At 34.6% G+C, this 26,144-nt stretch overlaps 1 protein-coding gene across 14 annotated transcripts in view; it reads left to right on the plus strand.

The window, feature by feature from the left end:
* The window catches only part of LOC136036050 (fat-like cadherin-related tumor suppressor homolog), a 401,362-nt gene that overhangs the window by 334,425 nt on the left and 40,793 nt on the right, over positions 1-26,144 (plus strand). For 9 of the 14 annotated variants that reach the window (XR_010619615.1, XM_065717993.1, XM_065717998.1 and 6 more), the window contains one exon: positions 6,012-6,295. The exons of 1 other annotated variant lie outside the window; for it this stretch is intronic. Coding sequence is in view for 12 of the 13 variants with exons in the window: in XM_065717993.1 (XP_065574065.1) it covers positions 6,012-6,295 (284 nt within the window). In the remaining variant the exon portion in view is untranslated. Of the gene's footprint in view, positions 1-6,011; positions 6,296-13,028; positions 13,406-14,851; positions 15,358-19,949; positions 20,236-26,144 lie in introns of all 14 variants that reach the window. 4 more of the 14 variants (XM_065717994.1, XM_065718006.1, XM_065718004.1 and 1 more) reach the window with 3 other exon arrangements.

The following is a 26,144-nucleotide window of genomic DNA, read 5'->3' on the forward strand; positions in this document are numbered from 1 at the left end:
TTATATTAGCACACGAGGCTGGAACTAAGGTATTTCGGTTTAGGTCAACAAGTACGCCATCTAATTGATTTATTTTAAGGAATATTTTAAGTACTAGATGCCATGAGTTTGATGTATGAAGTCCTATTCCCATTTTTGAGTATCTTTTTTACTTTTCAAGATATATATAAACACAATAAAATCACAGTATCGAATACCTTTTTATGGCACTTGGTATTAACCAAGTGACATATAGCAATCGCAAATTCTGTCGGTCCCGGTTTTGCTACTTTAGGCACTTCCAGGTAAGCTACGACGATGAAATTTGGCAGGCGTATCAGAATCCCGGCCAGATTAAATTACAAATAGTCTTTTTCCCAATTTGACCATCTGGGGGGAAGTGGGGGGCTCGTTAATTCGGAAAAAATTGAAGTATTTTTAACTTACGAACGGTTGATCAGATCTTAATGAAATTTGATGTTTGGAAGAATATCGTGTCTCATAGCTGTTATTTTAGATCCCGACCGGATCTGGTGACATTGGGGGGAGGGAATTGGGAGGGGGAAACCTAAAATCTTGGAAAACGCTTAGAGTGGAGGGATCGGGATGAAACTTAGTGGGAAAAATAAGCACAAGTCCTTGATACATGATTGACATAACCGGAACGTATCCGCTCTCTTTGGGATGGTTGGGGGGGGGGGTTAATTCTGAAAAATTAGAAAAAATACAGTATTTTCAACTTACGAACGGCTGATCGGATCTCAATGAAATTTGATATTTAGAAGGATATCGTGTCTCAGAGCTCTTATTTTAAATCCCGACCGGATCTGATTTCATTGGGGGGGAGCTGGGAGGGGGAACCTTAAACTTGGAAAACACTTTGAGTGGAGGGATCGGGATGAAACTTGGTGGGGAAAATAAGCTCAAGTCCTAGATACATTATTGACATAGCCGAAACGGATCCGCTCTCTTCGGGGTAGTTGGGGGGGGGGGGTAATTCTGAAAAATTAGAAAAAATGAGGTATTTTTAACTTACGAACGAGTGATGGGATCTCAATGAAATTTGATATTTAGAAGGATATCGTGTCTCAGAGCTCTTATTTTAAATCTCGACCGGATCTGGTGTCATTGGGGGGGAGCTGGGAGGGGGAAACCTAAAACTTGGAAAACACTTTGAGTGGAGGGATCGGGATGAAACTCGGCGGGGAAAATAAACTCAAGTCCTAGATACATTATTGACATAGCCGGAACGGATCCGCTCTCTTCGGGGTAGCGGGGGGGGGGGGGGTTAATTCTGAAAAATTAGAAAAAATGAGGTATTTTTAACTTACGAACGAGTGATCGGATCTCAATGAAATTTGACATTTAGAATGGTATCGTGTCTCAGAGCTCTTATTTTAAATCCTGACCGGATCTGTTGACATTGGGGGTGGAGTTGGGAGGGGGAAACATAAATTTAGGAAAACACTTAGAGTCGAGGGATCGGGATGAAACTTGGTGGTAAAAAAAAAGCCCAAGTCCTAGATACATGATTGACATAACCGGAACGTATCCGCTCTCTTTGGGGTAGTTGAGGGGGGCAAGGGTTAATTTTGAAAAATTAGAAAAAATGAGGTATTTTTAACTTACGAACGGGCGATCGGATCTCAATGAAATTTGATATTTAGGACGATATCGTGTCTCAAAGCTCTTATTTTAAATCCCGATTGGATCTGGGGACATTGGGGGGAGTTTGGAGTGGGGGAACCTAAAATCATGGAAAAAGCTTAGATTGGAGGGATCGAGATGAAAATTGATGGGAAAAATAAGCAGAAGTCTAAGATACGTGATTTACATAATTGGAACGGATCCGCTCTATTTGGGTGGGGGGGGGGGGTTATTGTTAATTCTGAAAAATGAGAATAAATGACGTATGTTTAACTTACGAAGGAGTGATCAAATCTTCATGAAACTTCATATTTAGAAGGACCTCGTAACTCAGATCTCTTATTTTAAATCTCAACTGGATCCAGCGTAATTGGGGGGGGGGCAGTTGGGGGGACCGGAAATCTTAGAAAATACTTAAAGCGGTGAGATCAGGATGAAACTGGATGGGAAGAATAAAAACTTGTCTAAGATACGTGACTAACATAACCGGACTGGATCTGCTCTCTTTGGTGGAGTTGGGGGTGGGGGGTTATTTTGAAAATTGAGGTATTTGTAACTTACGAACGGGTGACCAGATCTTAATGAAATTTGATATTTAGAAGGATCTTGTGCTTTAAAGCTCTAATTTTAAATTCCGACCAGATCCTGTGACATTGGAGGGAGTTGGAGGGTAAAACTGGAATTCTTGGAAAACGGGATAATTGAGGTATTTTTCTCTTACGAATAGGTGATCGGTTCTTAATGAAATTTGATATTTAGAAGGAGTTCATGTCTGAGAGCTCTGAAATCCCGACCAGATCTTTGACATTGGGGGGAGTTGAAGGGGGAAATCTTGGAAAACACTTGGAGTGGAGGAATCGGGATGAAGCTTGGTGGATAGAGTAAGCCAATGTTGGATGATACGTGATTGACGAAACCGCACTGGATTCGCTCTCTTTGGGAGAGTTGGGGGCAGGGGCTCAGTGATTTGGCGAGTCAGGTGCTTCTGGACGTGCTAGGACGATGAAAATCGGTAGGCGTGTCAGGGACCGGCACAAATTGACTTGATAAAGTCGTTTTCCCAGATTCGACCATCTGGGGGGCTAAAGGGAGAGGAAACATTAGAAAAAAATAGGTATTTATAACTTACGAGTGGGTGATCGGATCTTAATGAATTTTGATATTTAGAAGGACATCGTGACTCAGAGCTCTTATTTTAAATCCTGACTGGCATTAAGCCTCTCATTTTTCTTTCAATCAATCTATTGATTCATAGAATTTTGTTAGAGCTCATACAGTATGATTTCTTGGCTCTTAGCTCTTCTTGCCTCGTCACAAGTGCCGTATGAGCTCTTAGCTCTTGTTAAAAAATATAAAAATACCATCGAATCCTTTTTTAAGATATCAGGCCGTTACCATAAGCAAAGGAAAGAAAAATTTCTTTTTCTGTTGTATTTCCACTGCCTTAAAGTGCATACCCTGAACAAGAAAACAAAGGCATATTTATAAAACTTCCTTCTCTGCAAGAACAATAAAAAATAAAACTCAAATATAAAATTCAAATCTTTTAGCTTAACACTTTTTATGTCAGTACAATAAAAATAAGTTTTTAAAATTACTATTAAATTAAAATAGTACATTGTCTGTTAACAAAATAAAAATAACAGAAAGCAAGCGAAAAAAAGAGAAAAAATCTTTTCTCAGTTTTATTCTCTCTGCTCTAAATTCATGTCCTGAAAAAGAAAAAAAGAGCATATACATGAAAAAAAATCCTTCACTACATAAACAATAAACATTGAAACTCACACATGAATTTCATTAAATTAATTGATTATATCGTTGTGTCCAGAACGAAAGGGCATATACCTGGCAGGGTTTAATCCCTTTACTGAGAATCTTTGCCAGTTTGTAGCCCTATTTCCCTGATACTGTCTTTTCAAAGGAACCTTTAGTGATAAATCTGAAGACAATACGGTAAATCTGATTTAGAGTACTTATCGTTGTGGTTGCCCTCTTGGGTCATTTATTAGAACTCTTCGCGGGGCTTACTCTTTCAGTATCCTTCTGTCATATTCAAACTCCCTAGACCGTTCTTTCAACTTGTAAATACTGAGTGCCTATGTAAGTAGCCTCCAAACAGTTCGTTCGTAAAGAGTAACATGTCACCGTAGCTGAATAAAAAAAATGTTGACTCTGAAAATCTTTTTTTATTGCTCATTTAATTCTGAACTCTTTTCTTTAATTCTAAACATTTTAGTTCTACTCATTCTACTTATTTTTTAGTTCAATTTTACATTTCCCATTTACATAATCCCTTTTTACCTTTTTCGTTTATTATTTAATTTTCCCATATTAAGAGACGCTTATCAGTATTGTCTCATGTTTTGCACATACTTCATGGGTTTGAACAACTTCCTTCGTTAAAGAGTAGCGTTTCTCACCGTACTCACTAACCTGATTTTTAAATAATAATAAAAAAAAAACCTCACCCTTTTTTAGTAACCATTTGCCTGTCTCTTACTGCCTGCCTTCTGTCTGCACTTCAGCTACGCCTATCATTGGTATCTCATGTTTCTTTATTCTAACTCTAAAATGAGAAAGTTTTTTTTAAGTTTGTTTTAGAACAACTGTCATCTTTGTTTATTGCCAGTATGACATTTGCATATAAAATATTGAGTTAGTTAGAAGTTGTTTCTCAAACAATTTTAAAGGCTCCAAGGATTCTTGGAATTGCGAAAACTTCTAAGATGCCATGACCTCTTTAGATGAGATTATTATTTCTAGAACTCTGTATCTGAAAATGTGTCGCATAATTTGAAGCTCGAGTCATTCGGTAAATTGTGCGCACTTTTTATTTAAAGGGCTATAAGGGCAATTTATTTGAAAACGGGATATAAATTGGTTAGAAGTAAGGATATAGCATAGTTTTTGAGATGTAAAATTTATATTTTCGAATTATTATCACTAAGTCATTGGCGAAATCGTGTAATCTGTGTAGTGCAGTCAGTCTAAAGTAGACTTAGCAAAGAGCGCTATTTCTCACGTTATATTTTAAATCGCTTTTTTAATCTGTTTAGGTAGACTAAATCGTAGAGAGTTGAAAGTAGGTTCATGTGTTCATAAATTCTAATTTCTGCCATAAAAGGAACATAGTTTTGAATGCACAGTTTTTGAAGAAATACGGGCTTTTTTGAAATCGGAGATAACCATCTTCGGATCTGAATGTTTCGGCTATAGTCTATTTAGAATTCGGCTACCCAAAACTCAAACACAATCTCTGGTAAAATATGATTTTTTTTTATCTAGATGCACCGTGTGTCCTTACCCGTTGTGTTGATTTCTCCAAATTTCTCCAATTGTGGGTTTCGTGATTTGTCCTTGTGTGAAAGCAATATGTGCTATAATCTTCCATGCAGCATAGTAATTACAAATTGTAATTACTCAAAACTTGCTTTTCAGAGGGAATATAATTATTTTGGACGAATGGAAAAGAAATACTTACTAAAATGTGAAGAGAAACTAAAAAGAGACAAACAACTATAGCCTGGAAGAGATACGGTGAGAACGCCTGTTGGCCCCAGTTTAGCTTCGCCACCAAAGCCAATTTCTATTATTGCCTGTTTTGTTCATCGTTTTTACTGGCTAGACTAACGTTAGCTCCCAATCCAATTCTTGGACAAAATATAGTTTTCATATATCCAACTGTAAAAGCCAATACACCTATCATCTAAAATAGAAATTTTCCTCCTTACTCGCCGTAAAGTGTGCAATTTCACTGCACAAAATTTTGCTATTACTTATAACGTTAAAGAAATGGGCGATGGGAGGCTAATTATTTTGGACGACGTAGAAAGAACATAAAAGTGTGAGGAGGAAAAATCAAAAGTAAATATAACCTGATTGAGAGATTGCAAGAAAATATATTGGCTCTATTCAGTTTACCGCCACCACGCGAGTCAATTACTTTTAGTCCTCTTTTGTTCCCTCTTTCGCCAATTATTTTGTAATATCAAATCTTGCAATAAAAAATAGATTTTTATTGAAAATTTTGAAATCCAATATATATTATGAAAAATATTATCCCATAAAGCCTTCTAGTTTATTCAGTAATTAGTTTATTTTGCTAGTATCGTTGTTGTTGATAAAGTTAGAGAAAGGATGGGGGTGGGCTCACAATTAACCCACAGGTGATACTAATCTCGCTCAGGGTTGTTTTTCTTATTAATGGGGTGCACCCACTATCCCTGGATTGAGGCTCAGGCCTTCAAGGTCCATTGCTTCCACATCCCAAAAACTATGCTCTGTTTGTGGTTGGGGGGGGGGGGGCAATCTTTTCAGAATCCCTAGTAACCGAATTTTCCCGGTTTTCTCACTACTGTATTCAATCCACTTCTTTTTAACTATAGATGGTAAACGGCCAAGTTCAGTACCGATTTGACTGCGGCAGTGGTGAAGGCCTTGTTCGAGTATCCGGTACCTACGTTAATGATGGAAAGTGGCATGAAGTTCGATTGCAACGCCATGGTAACAAAGCAGAGTTATTCATAGATGGCAGATTTAGCGCCCACGGGTCTGCACCTGGTGTAAACGATGTTTTAAATATGGAAAATACGGATGTGTATTTCGGCGCAGAAGTAAGACAGCTACCAGGTTTACCCGGCTTCGATGATACAAGAATGGGTTTTATTGGGTAAGTAATTCTTGCTATTAGTTATTTGAATTTGTTGAATTACTATTTAAATTTATGTATTTTAAATCTAATTACTTTACAAATCTGTAATATTTAAACCTTCGTAAATCTTTCTGATCAGCTTCACTGTGGGGTACAAAAGGGTCAAGATCGCGACAGTATGGCAAGATACGGTCTGTGTGTATGTTTTCAAGTCGAAAAATAGCCATAAGAATATTTGAATAATTTTTTTACAGTAGCTAAACTTAGTAAATATAGATTATTAACTTCATAAACTTTATAGTTAAATTTTGATAAACAATGTATTCCTTTTCACACACAAGTCAGATTACTAGATCAACTAGATCACTGAGCTCGTGCCGGTCTCAAGTTCTTAGGGATTTTAAAAAGAAACGTAACATAAGTTATTCGAAAATTGTTGGAAACCGGAGCCATTATCGAAGGCAAGCTTTATCTAGACTTTATCCACTTTGTGTGGTCATTCCGTGCTTTAAATGCCGGTTTTAGCAATATTCTTAATAAAAGTGATTTAGAACGGATCAAGATCGACTATTACTGGCATCTTAACTTTTGCTATATCTTTCCCTATCTTTCAGCAATAGTAATTTGATTTCATTATATTCAGCAACATATGTTATTCAAAAATTTCAAATGCTAAGTTCTAAATTATTAAATAGTTCTCCATTAGGTCTTGGTCGGTTCCCCCAGTAGGTCTTGGTCTGTTATCCGTCTTTTTTCGTAAAAAGTTTCATTTTCTCATGTTTTTGTGTCTTGATTGTTTTTCCTTTCCTTTGTTTACTCTGCTCTTGTGAAGTTTTTAAGTTTTCATGTTTTCATGTATTGTAGTTTATCCTCTTATTTTTTTGGTATACTCCACAACTGTCATTTTTGTGTCTGATGTGGGCTAAAGATAAATTATTATTATTATTGTTATTTTAATCTATAATATTTGAATCTTATATATGTAAATCTTTCTAAAAAGATTTGAGGCCTATTCCACTGACAAAACCGAATCGTAAAATCACAATCATATTGTAAATTTGCCGCTCCGCTGACAATCAGCATTATCAGGAACGGAAAAGAGAGAGAGAGAGAGAGAGAGAGAGAGAGAGAGAGAGAGAGAGAGAGAGAGAGAGAGAGAGAGAGAGAGAGAGAGAGAGAGAGAGAGAGAGAGAGAGAGAGAGAGAGAGAGAGAGAGAAAAGAAAGAGAAACACGAGAGAAAGAAAACAGAGAGAAAAGATAAAAGAGAAAGAGAAGAAAGAGAAAACACGAGAGAAAGAAAACATAGAGAAAAGGGAGAGAGATAAAGGGAAAAAAGAACAAAAAAGAGAGAGAAACGGAGAGAAGAGAGAAAAGGGGAGAGAAGAGAGAAAAAAGGGAGAGAAGAGAGAGAAAAGGGAGAGAAGAGAGAGAAAAGGGACAGAAGAGAGAAAAAAGGTAGAGAAGAGAGAGAAAAGGGAGAGAAGAGAGAAAAAAGGGACAGAAGAGAGAAAAAAGGGAGAGAAGAGAGAAAAAAGGGAGAGAAGAGAGAGAGAGAGAGAGAGAGAGAGAGAGAGAGAGAGAGAGCATAGAGGGAGAGAAAAAATAGCAATCAGCCTTTTAAGTTCATAATCTAGATTGTGAATTCGACAACTACGCTCCAAAGGAAGATTATGGATTTCGATTGTTGGTTTTGCCCAGTCGTGATTTGAGTTTATAAACTTTTTTGTTCCACTAAGAACTCTCAATCTTGTTTTAAGAATCCGGTTAGTCATTAGGAAACATCTTTACTGTGATCGCGATAATAATGACAAGAAACAGTTGATGGTTTTTTATTTTTTTTTTTTCCAAAACTCGGTGAACGTTTTGCTTTATATGAAAAGAATAGAGCATAAATGAACCGCCTTTTCGTTCTGAAATTTCCCTCAACAGTTTCTGAAAATGATGGTCTTTTCCCACTTAAACAAAGCACTTCAAAAAATTTTCCTGGAATCACGAAAGACTGGAAAATACTGTTTATTTCTTCTTTTTAAAGAACACATTTAAAGCTACTTTCTATAAGATATAAGCAATTTTTCGATCTAGGGCAGAGTTAATTTTCCCCCCTTTTCTTCGTTAATCAATGCTCTTTTTTCTTTTTGTTACGCATTGCTTGCAGGAAACCTACAACTAAAAGCACTTTGTTATGTTATGTCTCATTATCAGACAAGTTGAAATATTTAGTAGAAATGAGATAAAACACATTTCAGTCAGTAATGTTTCAAATTTTTTTTTGTTCAGTATTTACCATTTAAATTTTTTCATTTTTATTTTTCGTTAATTGATCTTTATACCATTTTTTTTTGTTCAACACAGTAAAAGTCGCTTGATTTTACTTTCCTCTGTATTTTCTTGAAATAAATAGTTCTTCTAAAAAAACATAAAATAAATTTTCTTGAAAAAAAAATTATCACATTCAACCTGACATCATTGGACCTGTTTAACATGCCATAAGTAGCCTTGGAATGAAAGCGAGGTTTTTTTCAATTTTCACTGTCATTATTCTTCGATTAACTCCTCTATTGATTCCTCCTTGATCATTTTCCTCCGTCGATTGCCAATCTCCTCCCTCAATAAATTTCCTCCATACCGATTTGTGTCAATTTTCCCCACTCCAATTGTTTTGCATTTTTTTAAAATGAATTGAACATAAATGAATCTTCTTCTTTCTGATTTTCTCTCAATAATTTCTGAAATTAATGGGTCTTTTTCTCTTAATCAAAGCACTTTAAAAAAAATGAAATCAGGAAAGACCTGGAAAACAGTGTTTATCTCGTCTTCTTGTAGAAAATGTTTAAACTTTTTTTCTATAATATTTGGGGATTCTTTCGATATCCATGGTAAAATTGACATTGATTTTTTTTTCTTTTTATCCTTAATCAATGCTCTTTTTTTATTCATTACCCGCAGGGAACGCACATCTGAAAACATTTAGTTGTGTTTGTGGCTAGCTGTCTTGTCTCATGATCTTATGATTATCAAATAAGTTGAAATATTTAGTAGTAACAAGATAACAAAAACATATTTTAATAGTTTTTTTTTTCAAAATTTTACAATTCAAATTTTTTTTATGAACTTTTCTTTTCCATGGACTGCTATTTTCCCATAAATATTTTCACTCAGTGAAATCAAGGTCTCATTCTTTTACTTTACTCTGTAATTCTTGTGGAATAAAAAAATTTATTTAATCTCTCATATTTAGTCTCTCAAATTTAATATTCCATTTTTAATCCTTCTTATAAAACATTTCTGAAAATTGCCTCTGCAAATAGTTTGACATTTACAATTATCTTATCCCTTGCTGTTCAAGATATCTACTTGTTTAATAAAAATATGAAAAAACTGATAATGTTTTCTCATCAGCAAAACAAGGACGAAGGACGAGGCGAATTTCTCTTTCTCGCTCCATGAAGGATTTGTTTTAGCATACTATGTTATTTTGCTATAAAAAGGTAAAGTTCATCTTCAATCTTCTCATAAATGCTCCGAGAACAAAAGTTCCTTGAATTATTAAAGGCTGGAAGATAATTTTGTTTCTTATTACTACAAAACATTTCTATTTATTTGATATTCAAAAGCTAAGAGAAATAGCAGGGGAAAAGCTAATGAGAATATAGTTTCGTTTCTTTAGCGTTTTTTCTCCTTGTAATCTGTTTCTTTTCACATTTTTTCTCTAATTATTTCTAGTAGTTTAGTTTTTTCCATAAGTATCTTAGAATAAACAATTCACGGGTTTGTTATTTTTCAAATGCTCAACAAAAATATTTCTTTGAATAGATAGACTTGTAAATCATATATTTTTCATGTTGTTATATTAAACAAAAAAAATACGGTATATATTATCTTATTTTGTAGCAAAAAAAGAAAGTAAAATTACACGGTTTGGAACTTGTACAATAATTTTTGTTAAGTGTAGGTCACATTTTAGTTCAAATATTGGAGGTAGAGCACGCCCCACAACATGTTTATTGGGTGTGTTTTAGCCTTAAAGTACCTCTGTACTTTAATGCGAAAAAACTTTAGTTTGAACAGCAGTTTTTTCTTTTTGTATATCATTTATCAACTATTGGCGGAATTCCAAGATATTGATAAAGAAGTTAACTCCCTGTTTGTTTAATTTAGGTTTACTATTTTAGTTTCAAGTTCTTTTTTACTTAAGTTGCGGAAGGCAGCTATCCATCTCAACCTCCTGTGTACACTCAGCATGAATAAGGCATATTTTCAACAGATAGAAGTCCGAATATTTACCTATAACAGAGTGTATACTTTTTTATGACTGTCTATATCATGATCTTTCTTAAATGGGTTTTTAACCTTATTTAAATCATAATTGTGGATTTGTGGCACAAAATGGCGTAAATGGTATGCGATATTTATATGGTATAATGGTATTGATAATATGGTATATATGGCATACCGGTATTAATGGTATTTTCCTTGGTGGTCTTTCCTTTCCTTGAAAATGCTACTAGAAAGTGACATATTCTTTTTAATAAGCAATATTACTATGTTTCCCAGTCATTCGCTTGATGCCATCGGAATTGATGCCGGTATTAATCTTAGTTTCCTTGGTGGTCTTTCCTTTCCTTGAAAATGCTACTAGAAAGTGACATATTCTTTTTAATAAGCAATATTACTATGTTTCCCAGTCATTTGCTTGATGCCATCGATTATGTACCTTGTGGACCTGAATTTTCCAACCGGACCTCCAACCCGAATTTTCTAGGTTGGTCTAATTCTTCTCTCATTTCTGAAAATATCCCTTTAAATTGTTAGTTCCTTATTCCTCCCCCTCCCAAAAGAAAAGTTTGCTTTGCATTATGAAATAATTTTCTGTTGTATATAAGATGAAATCGTCTCTGGGGAAAACTTATAAGCAAGTTATTGTAAATATTCTTATCAAGAAAATCAATGTTCTTCACATCATTTTTGTATATTCTTTCTTTTGAAATATGAGCCTCAACTTCTAGAATTGAGTTGCCATGAATGCCAACCTTGATGGGGTTAAACTCATTAAAATTTCAACCCTTTTGTTTACTTCAGTCGCTTTTTTTTCATCCAGGGGAGACTGGATCGTTGGACCGCCTTTGGAGGAAAGGAAGTTCTTTTATTCCCCCTCATTTGTTTATAGATATTCATGCAAGTGAGTACGGTACCTTCCACACTATATCCCTAATTTTTCTCCAATTAGTAAGGGGCTTCCCCCCTCTGAGCAATAGCTTTGAGTGTTTGATTTCAGTGTATTTCTGTAAAATAATGGATGTGAGGAGTCGCTTCCCTCCTCTGAGCAATAATTCTGAGTGTTTGATTTCAGTGTATTTCTGTAAAATAAGGGATGTGAGGAGGGGCTTCCCTCCTCTGAGCAATAACTCTGAGTGTTTGATTTCAGTGTATTTCTGTAAAATAAGGGGTGTGAGGAGAGGTATCTACCCCACCCTCTCCCCAAGTTTTACCCAAGAAGCTTCCATAAAATAGAAAAAGTTAGCCCTATAATTTTAACCTTCAGCCCCCTTCCCCTGGCCCCTAGGAAAATTGCTTGATTTCCCGTAAAACTTGATTTTCAAATGTATAGTATGCAGTAAAAATCATGTACAACATGCATAAGTAGTCGTGTATTTGTCCTTCCTCTTCAAGTATCCTTCCTAAGTAAAATATGAAACGCTCTTTTACAGAGGGAGCTCAAACCTCTGTCTAGGGTTATCAGACATGCTGAATTTAAATTTACTGGACGGTTTTAACTATGTGCCATGTATATCCTCTTTTTTCATCTTGAAATAGGTTTTTTTTAGAAAGTAGATTGGATGCGGCAGCTTGTTTTTATTTAATTACTAGTGGTAAAATGTTTGTCAAGATTGGACCCATTTTAGAAGTGTATTTCCTCTTTTTCTAAAACTATTCAAATTTTCATATATTGTCAACTTTGGGTAGGTAACTTTAGACTTGATTAGTTTTTACATATTTGGAACCAGCTCACAAACTAGTTTCCTCGATGTGCGTATTGTTTTTGAAATTCTGTTTTTAAACAGAATTTAGGTTACTATGGACAAGCATATCTGAAAGTTGCGAATGCAGTGGCATCAATTCACCGAAATTAGAGAGGAGCAAAAAACAAATGTGTTTTTCAGATGTAGAAGGGGAAGGGGTCATTTTTTCATTGAAAGTGTAAAAAGGTGCTTTTTAATGAAAGCAAAAAAGGAATTTTCTAGATATGAGACGGCAATACCCCACCCTCCCCCTCCAATTTACACCACTGTATGTATTTAATCTGTAGGTATTTTCTAATCTCTTAAAGTTTTAAAAATGTCTTAAAATCTTAATTACAATATCGACAGGCTCCATGTCGATCAAGGGGCTATTTCAGGTAATGTGTTGGTTAATACTCCGACAGTTCTGTGAAGTTTCATAAACATTCTAACCCCAAGAAAAGAAAAGACATGAAAAGTAGAAATTTTTCTCAGAATTATCCAATCATGGATGTTTTTCATACTTGAGATGAGTATTTGAATGAATTAAGAAAAATATCCATGATTGTGGCAAATTATTCTGAATTTCCATTTCGACTGCGGGGTTTCTTTTCTTTCTTGCAATATTTCTGTGATTCCAAAGGAATTTGCTTTGATCGTTAAGAAAAGTATTAGCTCCAGTTGTTAGAATCTTATATTCCTATGCTCCAACCCTTAGTGCTCAAATTCTATTCCAATTCATTTATTCTAGGTGTCTGGATGACATTCGTGTCGACCGCACTTTGCTACACTATCACATCAGCGGAAACTTTATCGTTGCTGCAAGTGTCCCAATCGGTGTACCTGCTCCTGCCATAGTTGCCACACTCCGACGCTTCACGAATGTCGAATTTATCTGTCGTCATTCATTAATTCGGTCTGGTCTATGTGGCTCTCAGCCATGCTTGAATGGAGGCAGTTTCATCGAAGTCAGTGGTGTAACCTACCAGTGCAAGTGCCATGAACGATTTTTTGGCGCTAAGTGTAAAATTGATAGTGATCCATGCGCATTTTCTCCCTGCTTATATGGCGGTTTTTGCTTCAATTTACAAAATGATTATAGATGTCAGTATCAAGAGAACTTGACAGGTAAGCTAAAGGCTAGTCTTCATTATGTATTTTCGGCTACATATAGAAATAATAATTTGATATGGAAGAGAGACCCGAATCGCTCTTCATGTTCTATGGATTGGCAGAAGAAAAAGTTAAACTCGTTGCTTTTTCAGCATCATTATTGAAAATAGAAAAGAGACCAGTGTTGCCAACACGTTCAACTGTACCGTTTTCGCTAAAATTTAGGGGCGTTTGTACAATGCGGTAAAAAGCTGAGACAAATTATAAAACGAATAATATACAGCTGTGAATCTGACCATTACTCAATAACAGGTCGAGTTGAAACTAAACTAATAAATGACAATCTAACATAAAGGAAACTGGAATAGATAGGAATATTTGGTGCATTAAAACGGGGTAAATGACCTAAATATTTTCATAGGAATCAATTCGGAAATCCCCTCGGGACGCGCACTGGAATTTTCTCGAGTGATGGGATAGCAAAAAAATAGTAAAGTAAAACACAGTGAAGTTGCTATTTATACATTTTCGGCAATAACATTTATTTTCCCTACAAATGTCTAAATGTATTTTTTACTGTTTGCTTTTTAGACGACAAATTTATTTTCCACTCCGAATCCGGAATGTAATTTCTTAACTTTTATATGAGTCAAACTTAATTTTGGAGTTAAGGAATATTATTTTCAGTTCTTATTTTCAAGTTTTAATTGAGTAGCCTAATTTTAGTAAACTTCTTGAATTCACTACGGTTTTTTTTTTTGGCACCAAAATCATTTATTTTCACTACAAATGTCTACATGAATTTTTTGCTGTTTAATTTTCACAAATTTTCTTTCCTCTCCAATTGCAAAAGGTATATTTATGAAGCGAATCTTATTCTAGAGTTAATATATACTTAATATATAAATCTTAATTAGAGTTAAAATAATAAAAAAAAATTCCAAATTTTTACGTGCAGTTTTTGATTGAATAATCTTTTTTAATATAACGTTGCGAATTCGCTGCATTTTTTTTGTAAAGGTGATTCTATTTGCTACAAATGTCTTCACTTATTTTTTGCTATTTTCTTTTCACTGTTTGAACTTCAAATTTATTTTCCACTATAGATGCTGAAGTTAATCTCTGAACTCCTATAAAAATCGCTGAACTCTAATAAAATTCATTACATGTTTTAGAGTATAGAAAAAAATATTTTAATTCTAATTTTTTCATTGTTTTTTAAATTTAATTTTAGAATTCATTTTGAATTCGATACTGATATTTTTTTTTTCGCTGATTTGCATTTGTAGTGTTTTCCACTACAAATGCAGAAAATAATCTCCAAACTCTAGTTTAAAAATATTTCATATTTTAGAGTTAAGGCTATATATTTTTGCTGTCTTAAATTCAAAATAACATTGATTCTACTGAAGTCACTCTTTAAATTTTCTACAAAATTTAAAACGGAATCACTCTATTTAGGAAAACGCTGTGAATACGGGAGATTTTGCCGTCCTAATCCATGCAAAAACGGTGGCATCTGTGAAGAAGGCATATCCGGTCCGATATGTAAGTGCAGAGGCTTCACCGGTGAACTGTGTAATACAGACATCAACGAATGTGAGCCAAACCCATGTCACTCCGGCGGTGTTTGTCTCAACATGTTTGGCACATTCCGCTGTTCCTGCCCTCCAAATGCCACTGGGCAATATTGTTCTGAATCTATTGGCATTGTCGGTGGCATTTTTGGTGCTATAAATGAAATACCACAGGAAGTAACAGTTGGTATTTTGGCCACTCTTGTTAGTCTTATATTGATATTAATGATGGTATGTGCTTGCTACTGTCGAAATCGTCGCAAAAGACGACGCCACCGTCGATATTTTGATAGTAATGGAAGGGAAATGATGCCACTGAACTCAACAAGAGATTGTGACTATTCCAAAAAGCTTACTAAGAATAGTAACTTAGAAGCTGTGGCGTCACAGGTAAGATTCATTTGAATTTTTTTTTTATTTAGCAGGAAAAAGTTGGACCAAATGTATGTAGGATAAAACGGAACGATTTAAAAAAAAAAGAGACTACTGTATATAGTACAAAGAATACAAATTAGAATTTTTTCATTTTGAATATCTACGTGTAGTATTTATCTGTTACCATTTTTAATTAATAAATCTAAAAATTCATTCAAAATTTAAATTTATTCATTGCATTGGATTGGGCTCAATATTGTATTGATTTCTTTCACTAATTATTATTTTACTTATATGGCTACTTAATTTTACAAATAACTATTTAATTAATCATTCTTTTGAGATTTTCTAAGTATTTGACAAGACAAGATCCCTATCAGGAGCGTAAGCAGGATTTTTCTTCGGACGGGAAGGGATTGCAATTTAAAAAGGATCAGCTTTTGCGAAATATAAGAAATAATGAAAACGGCGAGTCTCCATATTTCGGGAGGGGGGGGGGTACTAGCTCGAAGATCCACTTCCCCGCTTGGCTGGTCCAAGGAAAGCTGTATGTAGTGCTATTCAGTGTATTCATGACTGGAGTTTTAATTCATACGTTTTTTCTTCAGTTTTTGGTGGGCTATAAAAGTAGCTGGTTCCCTCTCATAGTAACTGTGAAACAAACCCACGTGCCACGTGCCAAATATTTTTACTTGAAAAAGGGAAAATATAACTCGAAGAAGTGGTTTCAAAAATCTTGAGTCGAACGTTCTTCTTCTTTTTCTATATGTTTCTTCTCTCTCTCTCTCCCTCGGCGACACTTCTCTTACTGCCGTATATTTTTTTTTCTTTCACTTTGCTGAACCTATACTAATGTTGAACGCCCTAAATCATCAGTCGTCTATTCTTAAACAAATGGGATATTTTTAATTATTCATATATTAGGGAAGTACCTAGTGATTTTAGAAAAATAAGTCCCGGTATAATAAAAAGGATAAGAACGAATGTGGTAATGACAGAGGCAATTGCTTGATTTCTGTAGGAAGCAAATTGCTTAGCATGATGATGCTTATTATATTAAACAATGCAGTAACTAAAATTGTGCGAATTTACTAAGGGAAGAGGTTGCGTCGGCCAAACTGTCACACTTGGTTAATCATCAGGTCTAAGACAGGGGCGGATCCAGGATTTTCTTTAAGGAGTGGTGCATAATAGGTTGCTTCGATAAACTTGCGAACAAAGAAATACCCTTAATTTAAAGGGAACGTCGACAATTATGTGTCGTAGGTAGGAATTAGAATTGGTCGTAAATTTAATCTTAAAACTGGTAAGGGTTAAAATTCTAATAAATCTGTTGAAATTAAAAATGGTATAAAAATATTGATACAAAAATTGAAAGTTATAAAAACCACCCCGCCATAAAAAAAAGTTGTTCACTGACTATACAAAAAAATATGACGCTTAATATTTTCTGCATAATTTTTCACCTTTGCACTTCTGAGCACTATAGCGAGTGAGTTAAGCTTTATATTGTGAAAAAAAATAATTGGTGTTGAACCATCTTTCGGGGTTATGCACTCTTTGTGACAATTTGTATAAGTCAAATCATTTAGCATGTCACCTAACTCTGCGGCATAGCTTAGTAAATATAATAGTATCGAAGAGTAGGAAATGAGGATAAAATACAACTTGTATATTTGTAAAAGATATAATAAACATTAAATACTAGTTCTTATAGGAGTGTAACAAGAAAAACAGAACGAAGAGATAGAAATGCACAGAAGACATTTAAAACGAGGGTTTTAAGTATAGGCAATAAGACATTAACTAAACATTGTTTCTTTCTAAAAATAGTGTTTTAATAAACAGTGTCAACTTTGACGAAATCTCAAAGATTTACTAATCAAAATTTACTTTTCATACCAAAGTAGCGTATCTTTCCACTTATTAAAGTTCGATCTATTTCTCTATTTCCACTCCCGTCATATCTATTTATTACACGGTCGATGTCGACCTAAATATTTCGGTGAATGTTTATAACGGCTAGTCCTGTCAGTCTAGAGTCCTGTCAGTTTAGAGCTCTTCGTTAGTATTTTCTCTTCTATTCATCCTAAAATATTCGAATAAAGACCACAATCGTCACAAAAATATGAACTCTAATAAAGATGGATGTAGGTATGTGCTTCAAACTAAGTATACGAGTCGAAATGCTGCTTAAAAACAAAAGTAATTATATGTTTGTTATCTTTGTGTTTGATAGGTATAGATCGGTGATTTAAATTCTCAGGGTTTCCATCTATTGATATTTCTAATTATTTTTTTTTTAATCTTAAGACTTTCTGATATTCAATTCAAACGTTAAATCTCGATATGTCTGTTGAACAACTTGAAATTTGACTCATATTTAGCATTTAGTTAGAGAATCGTCCTGTAAAAATTTTGATTTATTAACCACTAATCGTTGAAATATAATTGGATGGCATGTATCAAAATAAGCATAAAAATCCTTAGCGATATATATAGCAGTTTAGACAATTTTATGGACAAACATATTTGACCCCTATACAAAAACATAACTATATTTTTTGACTGGTTGGTATTGAGAAGGTGAGAAATTCTGAAGTAATATTGTAGTTGCATTCCGTTTCCGTGGTTAGCTCAAGTTGTGTGAATTTCTGTTTTTTATCAAAATTTTACTAGTAAACTTTCGAAAAAAAAAATCGATGCCATTCTACTGATTCAAACTGAGAATTCCGAAACCCATCTGTGCCAGCTAAAAAAAAAACATAATTATTTGCCTTCCTTTATAAACAAATTTTCGAAAATCTATTCTTCTTAAATGATTACTGCAACCTTGAAGGAGTATTTGCCTCATATAATTGGTTTTAAGTATATACTTACACGAACCTTTGTGAAAGTTTAAAGGGTATGGCCTTTATTTTAATGTTTTAGGATGAATAGAAGTGATTTGTCATATAATGCAGAGTTTTATTTTAATTGAAATAGGCAGTAAAGTGGACACCATTTGCTCGTCAAAATCCAAAATTTAAACTAATAATTTCTGCACTTCTCATACATTTACTTTCTATTATACAAATCTCCCAAAAAACAAACCCCGCTTCGCAAAAAAAACAAACCCAAAAACCAAAACAGACAGCCGAAAAAGTAATGATATCAATTTCCTCAACTCAGTGATATAGCAAGACTTGAAAACAAAATTTTGACAGAAAAAAGAAGTAAATATTTTGCTTTCCAGCCGCGTTGTGACAGCACAATCCTGAAATATCGTTTTGGCAGCCTAAAGAAGTAGGATTCTAAATTTCCCCTTCTTGTTATTACGAAATGAAGATTTTCGCCTTCAAGTTCGCTATTTTGGTAATGGGGACAGATTCTCTTGATAAACCTAAATTTAATTAAATACTTTTTGGTGGTATGCGTCATTAGTATAATCTAGCAGAGACTGCATTAAATAACTAAAACCTTGTTTCAAACTTGTTTGCAAAAAGAAACATTCTTTAAAAACTCAACTATTAAAAATCGATTACAAAAAAATAACTTTCGTCCCAACCCAAACCAGAGAAAGTGGTTCCAATCACAAATCCACCACTGCGTCAAGGGGGGGGGGGTCCTGTTCCCCCTGGATCCGCCACTGGGTCTAGTTCTCAGTTCTATATATTAAAACGGGGATTATTTTAGATTAAAAAGTGGTTTAAACCCATTTTCTAGGGGTATAAAGATGATGAGGAACAATAAAATTCAGCTGCGTTTTCTTAGTCTGCTTATTCTAAGGTAAGTGATCCGGAAACCTTTCCCGGACACTTTTGTTAAATGTTCTCCAGAAGAATTGTCTAAGGATAGTCTTAGGAACTCTCTTGACTAACTGAATGTCCAAGAGTAAGCTGTACGAAAAATATGTCTAGAACCTTCTTTCTAGGGTAATAATGAAAGAAAGATAAAGATGGCGAGTGCACATTCTACAGCGGAAGAATGACAGATGGACAAAGATGAAGTTTTTAACCATTTATCTGGGGTCAAATGAAAAGCGGGGTGGGCTTCCCATTAAATGGGGTCATGAGAAAGGATCTGAAGGACATTTAAAGGAAAAGGAACTCTGTGGGAGAGGATGTAGAGTGAATCTGAACAGATTTGGCTGGCGGAGGAGGGTTCGTAGACGTGCAATTATGCAGCACGATAGTACTAATAGTATCAGACAATACTTTTTATTCAAATAATATTTTGAAGTCAGATAATTCTATTCTTTATAAATTAATCTATTTGGTTGTAGCCTTTTAATCATTCAAATATATCTTAGACACTGTGAAATTTCATTTTATGAACATTTTCTGCAAAAATAATCCGTAAATACAATACTGTACATCATAGCTTTTGCCCTGAAAAGATTTCTTTGTGCCTCTAACGTATTTTTGTGTGCTAAATTCAAGAACTTAATCAGGATTTTTCTTTAGCACAAAGCTTATTTATTATAATGTTCGTATGCAATTTAAAGAAATGTAGATTTTTTGAACAAAACAAGAATTGGTGAAAGTAAGTGGCCGGCTTTGTAATCGCACATTCAAATGGTTCATTTTGAGAAGAAGTACCTATTCCTGTCCTTACTCATATTCCAGGTTCCACCAATGTTGCCACCCCGTCCTTCATCATATTCTCCTAGCGGAAATGAGCAGAACTATGTCGCGTTAAACAATCTAGACACTATTAGAAGCTACGGTTCAGCTGGGGATGAACTGGAAACTCTGCCTATGCTCAACTCATATGTCCAGTCTGAGTTTTCGAATTTAAATGGTGGACAAGTCCATGAAGCATTTGGTTTGGATGAAGGGGAGCTGCGGAAACAGCCTTGGCCAGAAATGGAGCATAATCTAGCGGGAAAATATTACGAAAAAATTCATAATGGTAAATAGAAATTTGCACTTTTTTTGCTTTGTTTTAAATTTTGGACTCTTAATTGATAGTCCAGGTAAACTGTAATTTTTTTTATTAGTAGATTTATTTAAAGTAAACGACACTAAAAGGTAATGCTGCTTAACGTTTTACTGAAATTGTCGCAATTACGGATTGTCGCATTTAAGAAATTGTCGCAATTACGAATTGTTGCAATTATGAAATTGTCGCAATTACGAATTGTCACACTTACGAAATTGTTGCAATAACGAATTGTCACAATAACAAATTGTCGCAAGTACGTTATGATGTCGCAAATAACAATGTACAATGTAAAAAAGGTAAGGTAAAGGATACGGCACTAGACCCTTCAAGCTCAAACCATCGGTGCTGATCTCTGTTTTGAGGCCCTTCAGCCCGGAAGTGCAATTGGGGGTTGGGGGCTAGCCATCCTATGCTTTCCCTCACCCTTTCTGATATACAGTGTATACATATAACAGTGCAGGATATACAATCCAGAATGCACAATATATAACATACAGAATGTACAATGTATAGCAATTTACAGAATAACAAGTGTTTAGTAATATACAATAAAATTTTGTTTGTATGCGTGTAATACAATGATTACAGGTATAAAAAACTGTTGATCAATAATAATTTTCCTTTTTTTGCTCACCTAAAAAAATTTGTTTTTGAAATTTAACGGCTTTTAACTGTCGGAACCGTCACGTTAGTTACGTTACCAACGTTAAAGAAGGCACTGTAATTTAATTAAGGGATATGTCTTATAAGACTAACACACTTAAACGACGATTATTCCTGTATCTCTGCACAGTTTATGGTTTACAAAACGTTTTTTATATATTTTTAAGCGCATGTTGAGTTTTTATGGCACTTGGTATTAACCAAGTGACATATAGCAGTCGCCAATTCTGTCGGTCTGTCGGTCTGTCCCGGTTTTGCTACTTTAGGCACTTCCAGGTAAGCTAGGACGATGAAATTTGGCAAGCGTATCAGGGACCGCACCAGATTAAATTAGAAATAGTCGTTTATCCGATTTGACCATCTGGGGGGGGGGAGTGGGGGCCCGGTTAATTCGCAAAAAATAGAAAAAATGAAGTATTTTTAACTTATCAGCGGGTATTTGGATCTTAATGAAATTTCATGTTTGGAATGATATTGTGTCTTAGAGCTCTTATTTTAAATCCCGACCGGATCTGATGACATTGGGGGGAGTCGGAGGGGGAAAACCTAAAGTCCCGGTTTTGCTACTTTAGGCACTTCCAGGTAAGCTAGGACGATGAAATTTGGCAAGCGTATCAGGGACCGGACCAGATTAAATTAGAAATAGTCGTTTTCCCGATTTGACCATCTGGGGGGGGGAGTAGGGGCCGGTTAATTCGGAAAAATAGAAAAAATGAAGTATTTTTAACTTATGAGCGGGTGATTGGATCTTAATGAAATTTGATGTTTGGAATGATATTGTGTCTCAGAGCTCTTATTTTAAATCCCGACTGGGTCTGATGACATTGGGGGGAGTTGGAGGGGGGAAACCTAAAATCTTGGAAAACACTTAGAGTAGAGGGATCGGGATGAAACTTGATGGGAAAAATAAGCGCAAGTCCTAGATACATGATTGACATAATCGGAACTTATTTGTTCTCTTTGGGGTAGTTGGGGGGGGGGGGAGTAAGTCTTAAAAATTAGAAAAATGAGGTATTTTCAACTTGCGAACGGGTGATCGGATCTCAATGAAATTTGATGTTTAGAAGGATATCGTGTCTTAGAGCTCTTATTTTAAATCCCGACCAGATCTTGTGATGGGGGCGGGGAGTTGGGAGGGGGAACCTAAAACTTGGAAAACACTTAGAGTGGAGGGATCGGGATGAAACATGGTGGGAAAAATAAACACAAGTCCTAGATAGATGATTGACATAAACGGAACGGATCCGCTCTCTTTTGGGTAGTTGGGGGGGGGGGGTTAATTCTGAAAAATTAGAAAAAATGAGGTATTTTTAACTTACGAACGGGTGATTGGATCTCCATGAAATTTGATTTTTAGAAGGATATCGTGGCTCAAAGCTCTTATTTTAAATCCTGACCGGGTCTGGTGACATTGGGGGAAGTTTGGGGTGGGGAGACCTAAAATGATGGGAAACGTTTAGATTGGAGGGATTGGGATGAAACTTGGTTGGAAAAATAAGCAAAAGTCTTGCATACGTAATTTACATAATTGGAACGGATCCGCTCAATTGCGGGGGGGGGGGGGTAATTCTGAAAAATAAGAAAAATAACGTATTTTTAACTTACGAAGGAGTGATCGGATCTTCATGAAACTTCATATTTAGAAGGACCTCGTAACTCTGATATCTTATTTTAAATCTCAACCGGATCAAACGTAATTGGGGGGGGGGGCAGTTGGGGGGACCGGAAATCTTAGAAAATACTTAAAGCGGTGAGATCAGGATGAAACTGGATGGGAAGAATAGAAACCTGTCTAAGATACGTGACTGACATAACTGGACCGGATCTGCTCTCTTTGGTGGAATTGGGAGGGGGGAGGTAATTTTGAAAATTGAGGTATTTGTAACTTACGAAAGGGTGACCAGATCTTAATGAAATTTGATATTTAGAAGGATCTTGTGCTATAAAGTTTAACTTTAGGTTCTGACCTTCTCACAAGTGCCAAATGAGCTCTTGGCTCTTCCGACCTCATACCATATGAGCTCTTGGCTCTTCCGACCTCGTCCAAATGAGCTCTTGGCTCTTCCGACCTCGTACCATATGAGCTCTCGGCTCTTCCGACCTCGTCACAAGTGCCATATGAGCTCTTAGCTCTTGTTCTCTATGTTTTTCGTTATATGTATTTTTCTTGCTTTTTTGGTGGTGTATATCTTTTGATCTGTCGCCTTAACTATGATAACCAAAACAATGGAGTTCTTATCCAACATTGTGCCAGTTACTAGCGTTCGAATAACACTCTTCCCTCAGATGTTTATATCTCCATATAATAGTAACCAGAATATTGGCTGCTTTTTCCAACGTTGTGCTAGTTACTAGCGTTCGGATAACGCCTTTTCTTAAAATGTCTATGTCTTCATTGAGTATTTCCACATAATGGTAACCAAACCATTGGCTCGTGATAATTAAGAGCTATGTCTTAACTCAACATTGCGTAAGACAGTGAACGCTGAGGGAAAAATTACTTATACATTAAAAAAAGTTCAAATTAACAAATTCAAATATATATTCAATATTTACTGGCTATATCCCCTTTTTTTCAGGCTGAAATAACTGTGACATTAATTTTAATATTATTTTTTAACATAAGCAAGACCATTAATTTTTAATGGTTCTAGTGTTAGTTGTGGCAGATTCGGTGAGGGGGGGGGGGGAATATGTAAATTAACACTTAAATTTTAAGAGCGTATTATGAGTGCTTAGTGGGAATCCAAGTAATAACTTGATGTATTTATAATGTATAACCCAGTTCAAGAAGAAGTTAAATATTTAAAAAGAAGTTTAAGAGGTAGGAGGAAGTCGGATATTGAAGTTTTTCTAAAATTATCTGAATTGTCTGTATCATTTATTTTAGTTAGACAAGTATATAGGAATTAAATGGAAAAATTGTTAAATGAAATAATAATTTCATCATTCGATTTTTTTTTTTCATAGTTAAATGGGAAAAAATATTCCTAATTTTTTGTTCTGTAAAATTATAACCCAACGACTTTTCAATTATCACGACTGACCCAAGGGTCAGGCTTTTAAACATTGTTAGCTACGTTGTCAAACACTTAGAAGTCATTGACGTCTAGAATGTACTCAACTTTTTAATATTTACTTGCAGCAGAAAGTTGTCAATTCAGTTTCAGTTTCTCGTCAAGTTATAAAATCGCAAATATCTCCCTGTTTAGGTTATTCGACTTGATAAACTAGTAAATTTATTAAGTCCCATGAGAACATTAGTTAAGAGTATGAGAGAATAGAAATAGGACGTGGACGGAACGAAGGGATTTAAAGGATTAGTGTAAGTCATTGTTAGGGAAGTTTAGCAAAGGACTAAATATTCCCTAGTTGGAGTTGTTAGTCCTAAATGAGGAATAGCTTTGGAACTTAATTATAGCATTAATATTAAAATATTGTTGTTATATTTAATTATTATATTATTAACTATAATTTATATTGTTAGGATATTGAAATATAGTGTCCGAATATTAAAATAATACAAGTATTTTCAAATGATAGATTTCAAATGGAAGATGGGTTTTCATCCGTAATCGGAACAAATTTTGTCAAATAAAATAGGTTTTTAGCTGCGATCTACAACTGTACATGTTAATCAGCTGCTCTTTGTATATTGGTAATAGATATGAAATGTGTATAAAACATGCCTAATGTTAACTAAACTCCAACTGTGAAATTATATTGAGTTGGCCGAGACTAGAAGCCTGTGGAATTTTTTGCCCCCCCCCCCTAAAGTCATGGGCTCTATATACCCATTCTCATTAAGCATATTGTAAACTTTATCATATACAATGTACACAAAAGCATATAACGTGCAGAATTTAAAACGTAGTGTTACATAAACAAAAACAAATTCATAGCAATATACATTAAAATTTAGAATCTTGATGAAAGGCATGGTAAGCTGGTAAGCCAAATTTTTTTTTTCTTTTTCGCTCACCTAAAAAAAAAACTTAACGCCTTTTTTCCAAGTTCCAAAGGCAGTGTACGTTTTATGATGTTTACTTGATGCCTGAGGCTTAAGGACTGACACTATTGTCAAGACTTCAACATTGAAAGTCTTAAGAGGCTTTTCCTAGCGATTTTTTATCATATGATCCAGTTTGTCATGTAAATTCTTCTTTGGATTAGTAGTAGAGGTGAATAATGATATAAAATAAAGTAATGTCAATTCACGAAAATGTGGAGAGAAGGTGGGGGGTGGTAGGGATTTTTTTAATGAAGATACAAAAAGGGAATTTTTTTAATCGGGAGGAGATTTTGATTTTTACAAAAAAAATCATTTTCGAATCCTAAAGGGACTTTGGATTGTTTTCGAATTTTTAATAAAGACAAAAAGTAAGGTATTTTTCAAAATTTAGGGGCAAGTATTTCAAAATAATGTGGTGTTAACTCACGAAAATCAAGGGATGAATTTTTCGATTGTTTTTATGATCAGACGAAAAAAGTGTTTTTTTTTTTTTTTACTTCTAAAGGTGGAGGGGATTTCGATTGTTTTCGAATTTTTCAATGAAGATACAAAATAAGGTAATTTCTAAATTTAGGGACAAGTATTTCAAAATAAAGTGGTGTTAATTCACAAAAATCAAGGAAGGGGTTTTTTGATTGTTTTTGTGAAGATACAAGGTTTCAGAAACTTTTTTTTTACTTTCAATCAGTTCGACATACTTATTCATGTTTAATTTTATGTTATACTTTTTTTTAAATAGTGTGGAAAGGAAAATTTTTCTTTCAAGATCTCAGAAACATTTTTTTTTTTTTACTTTCAGTCGGTTCGACATAGTTATTCACGTTTAATTTTATGTTATACTTTTTAAAAAGTTAGTGTGAAATGGGGAATTTTTCTTTCAATGAAAAGAAAGTTAAATTCTATGACCTTTTCAGAGTTTTCAATGAATCTGAATTTTACATTGAACTTTTTTTTCTTTTTTTTTTCACACATTTATACATTTCATTTTTTTTATTATTGCATTTCAAAAAGATATTCCTTTTAGTCTACTTTTCTAAAGCAGGAACTAGACAGTCAATCATTTTCATCAAAAGCTTCCGTCAATCGATTGACTCAAGCATGATTGACCGTCTAGGAACCTGTTTGGTGCTTGAGTCAAGCGTTGACGGTGATTGACAAAAAGTTTGAATGACCCAATCATTTTGATCAAAAGCAGTTTGTT

Source organism: Artemia franciscana, chromosome 15, assembly GCF_032884065.1.
Source record: "Artemia franciscana chromosome 15, ASM3288406v1, whole genome shotgun sequence".
NCBI lineage: Eukaryota > Metazoa > Arthropoda > Branchiopoda > Anostraca > Artemiidae > Artemia > Artemia franciscana.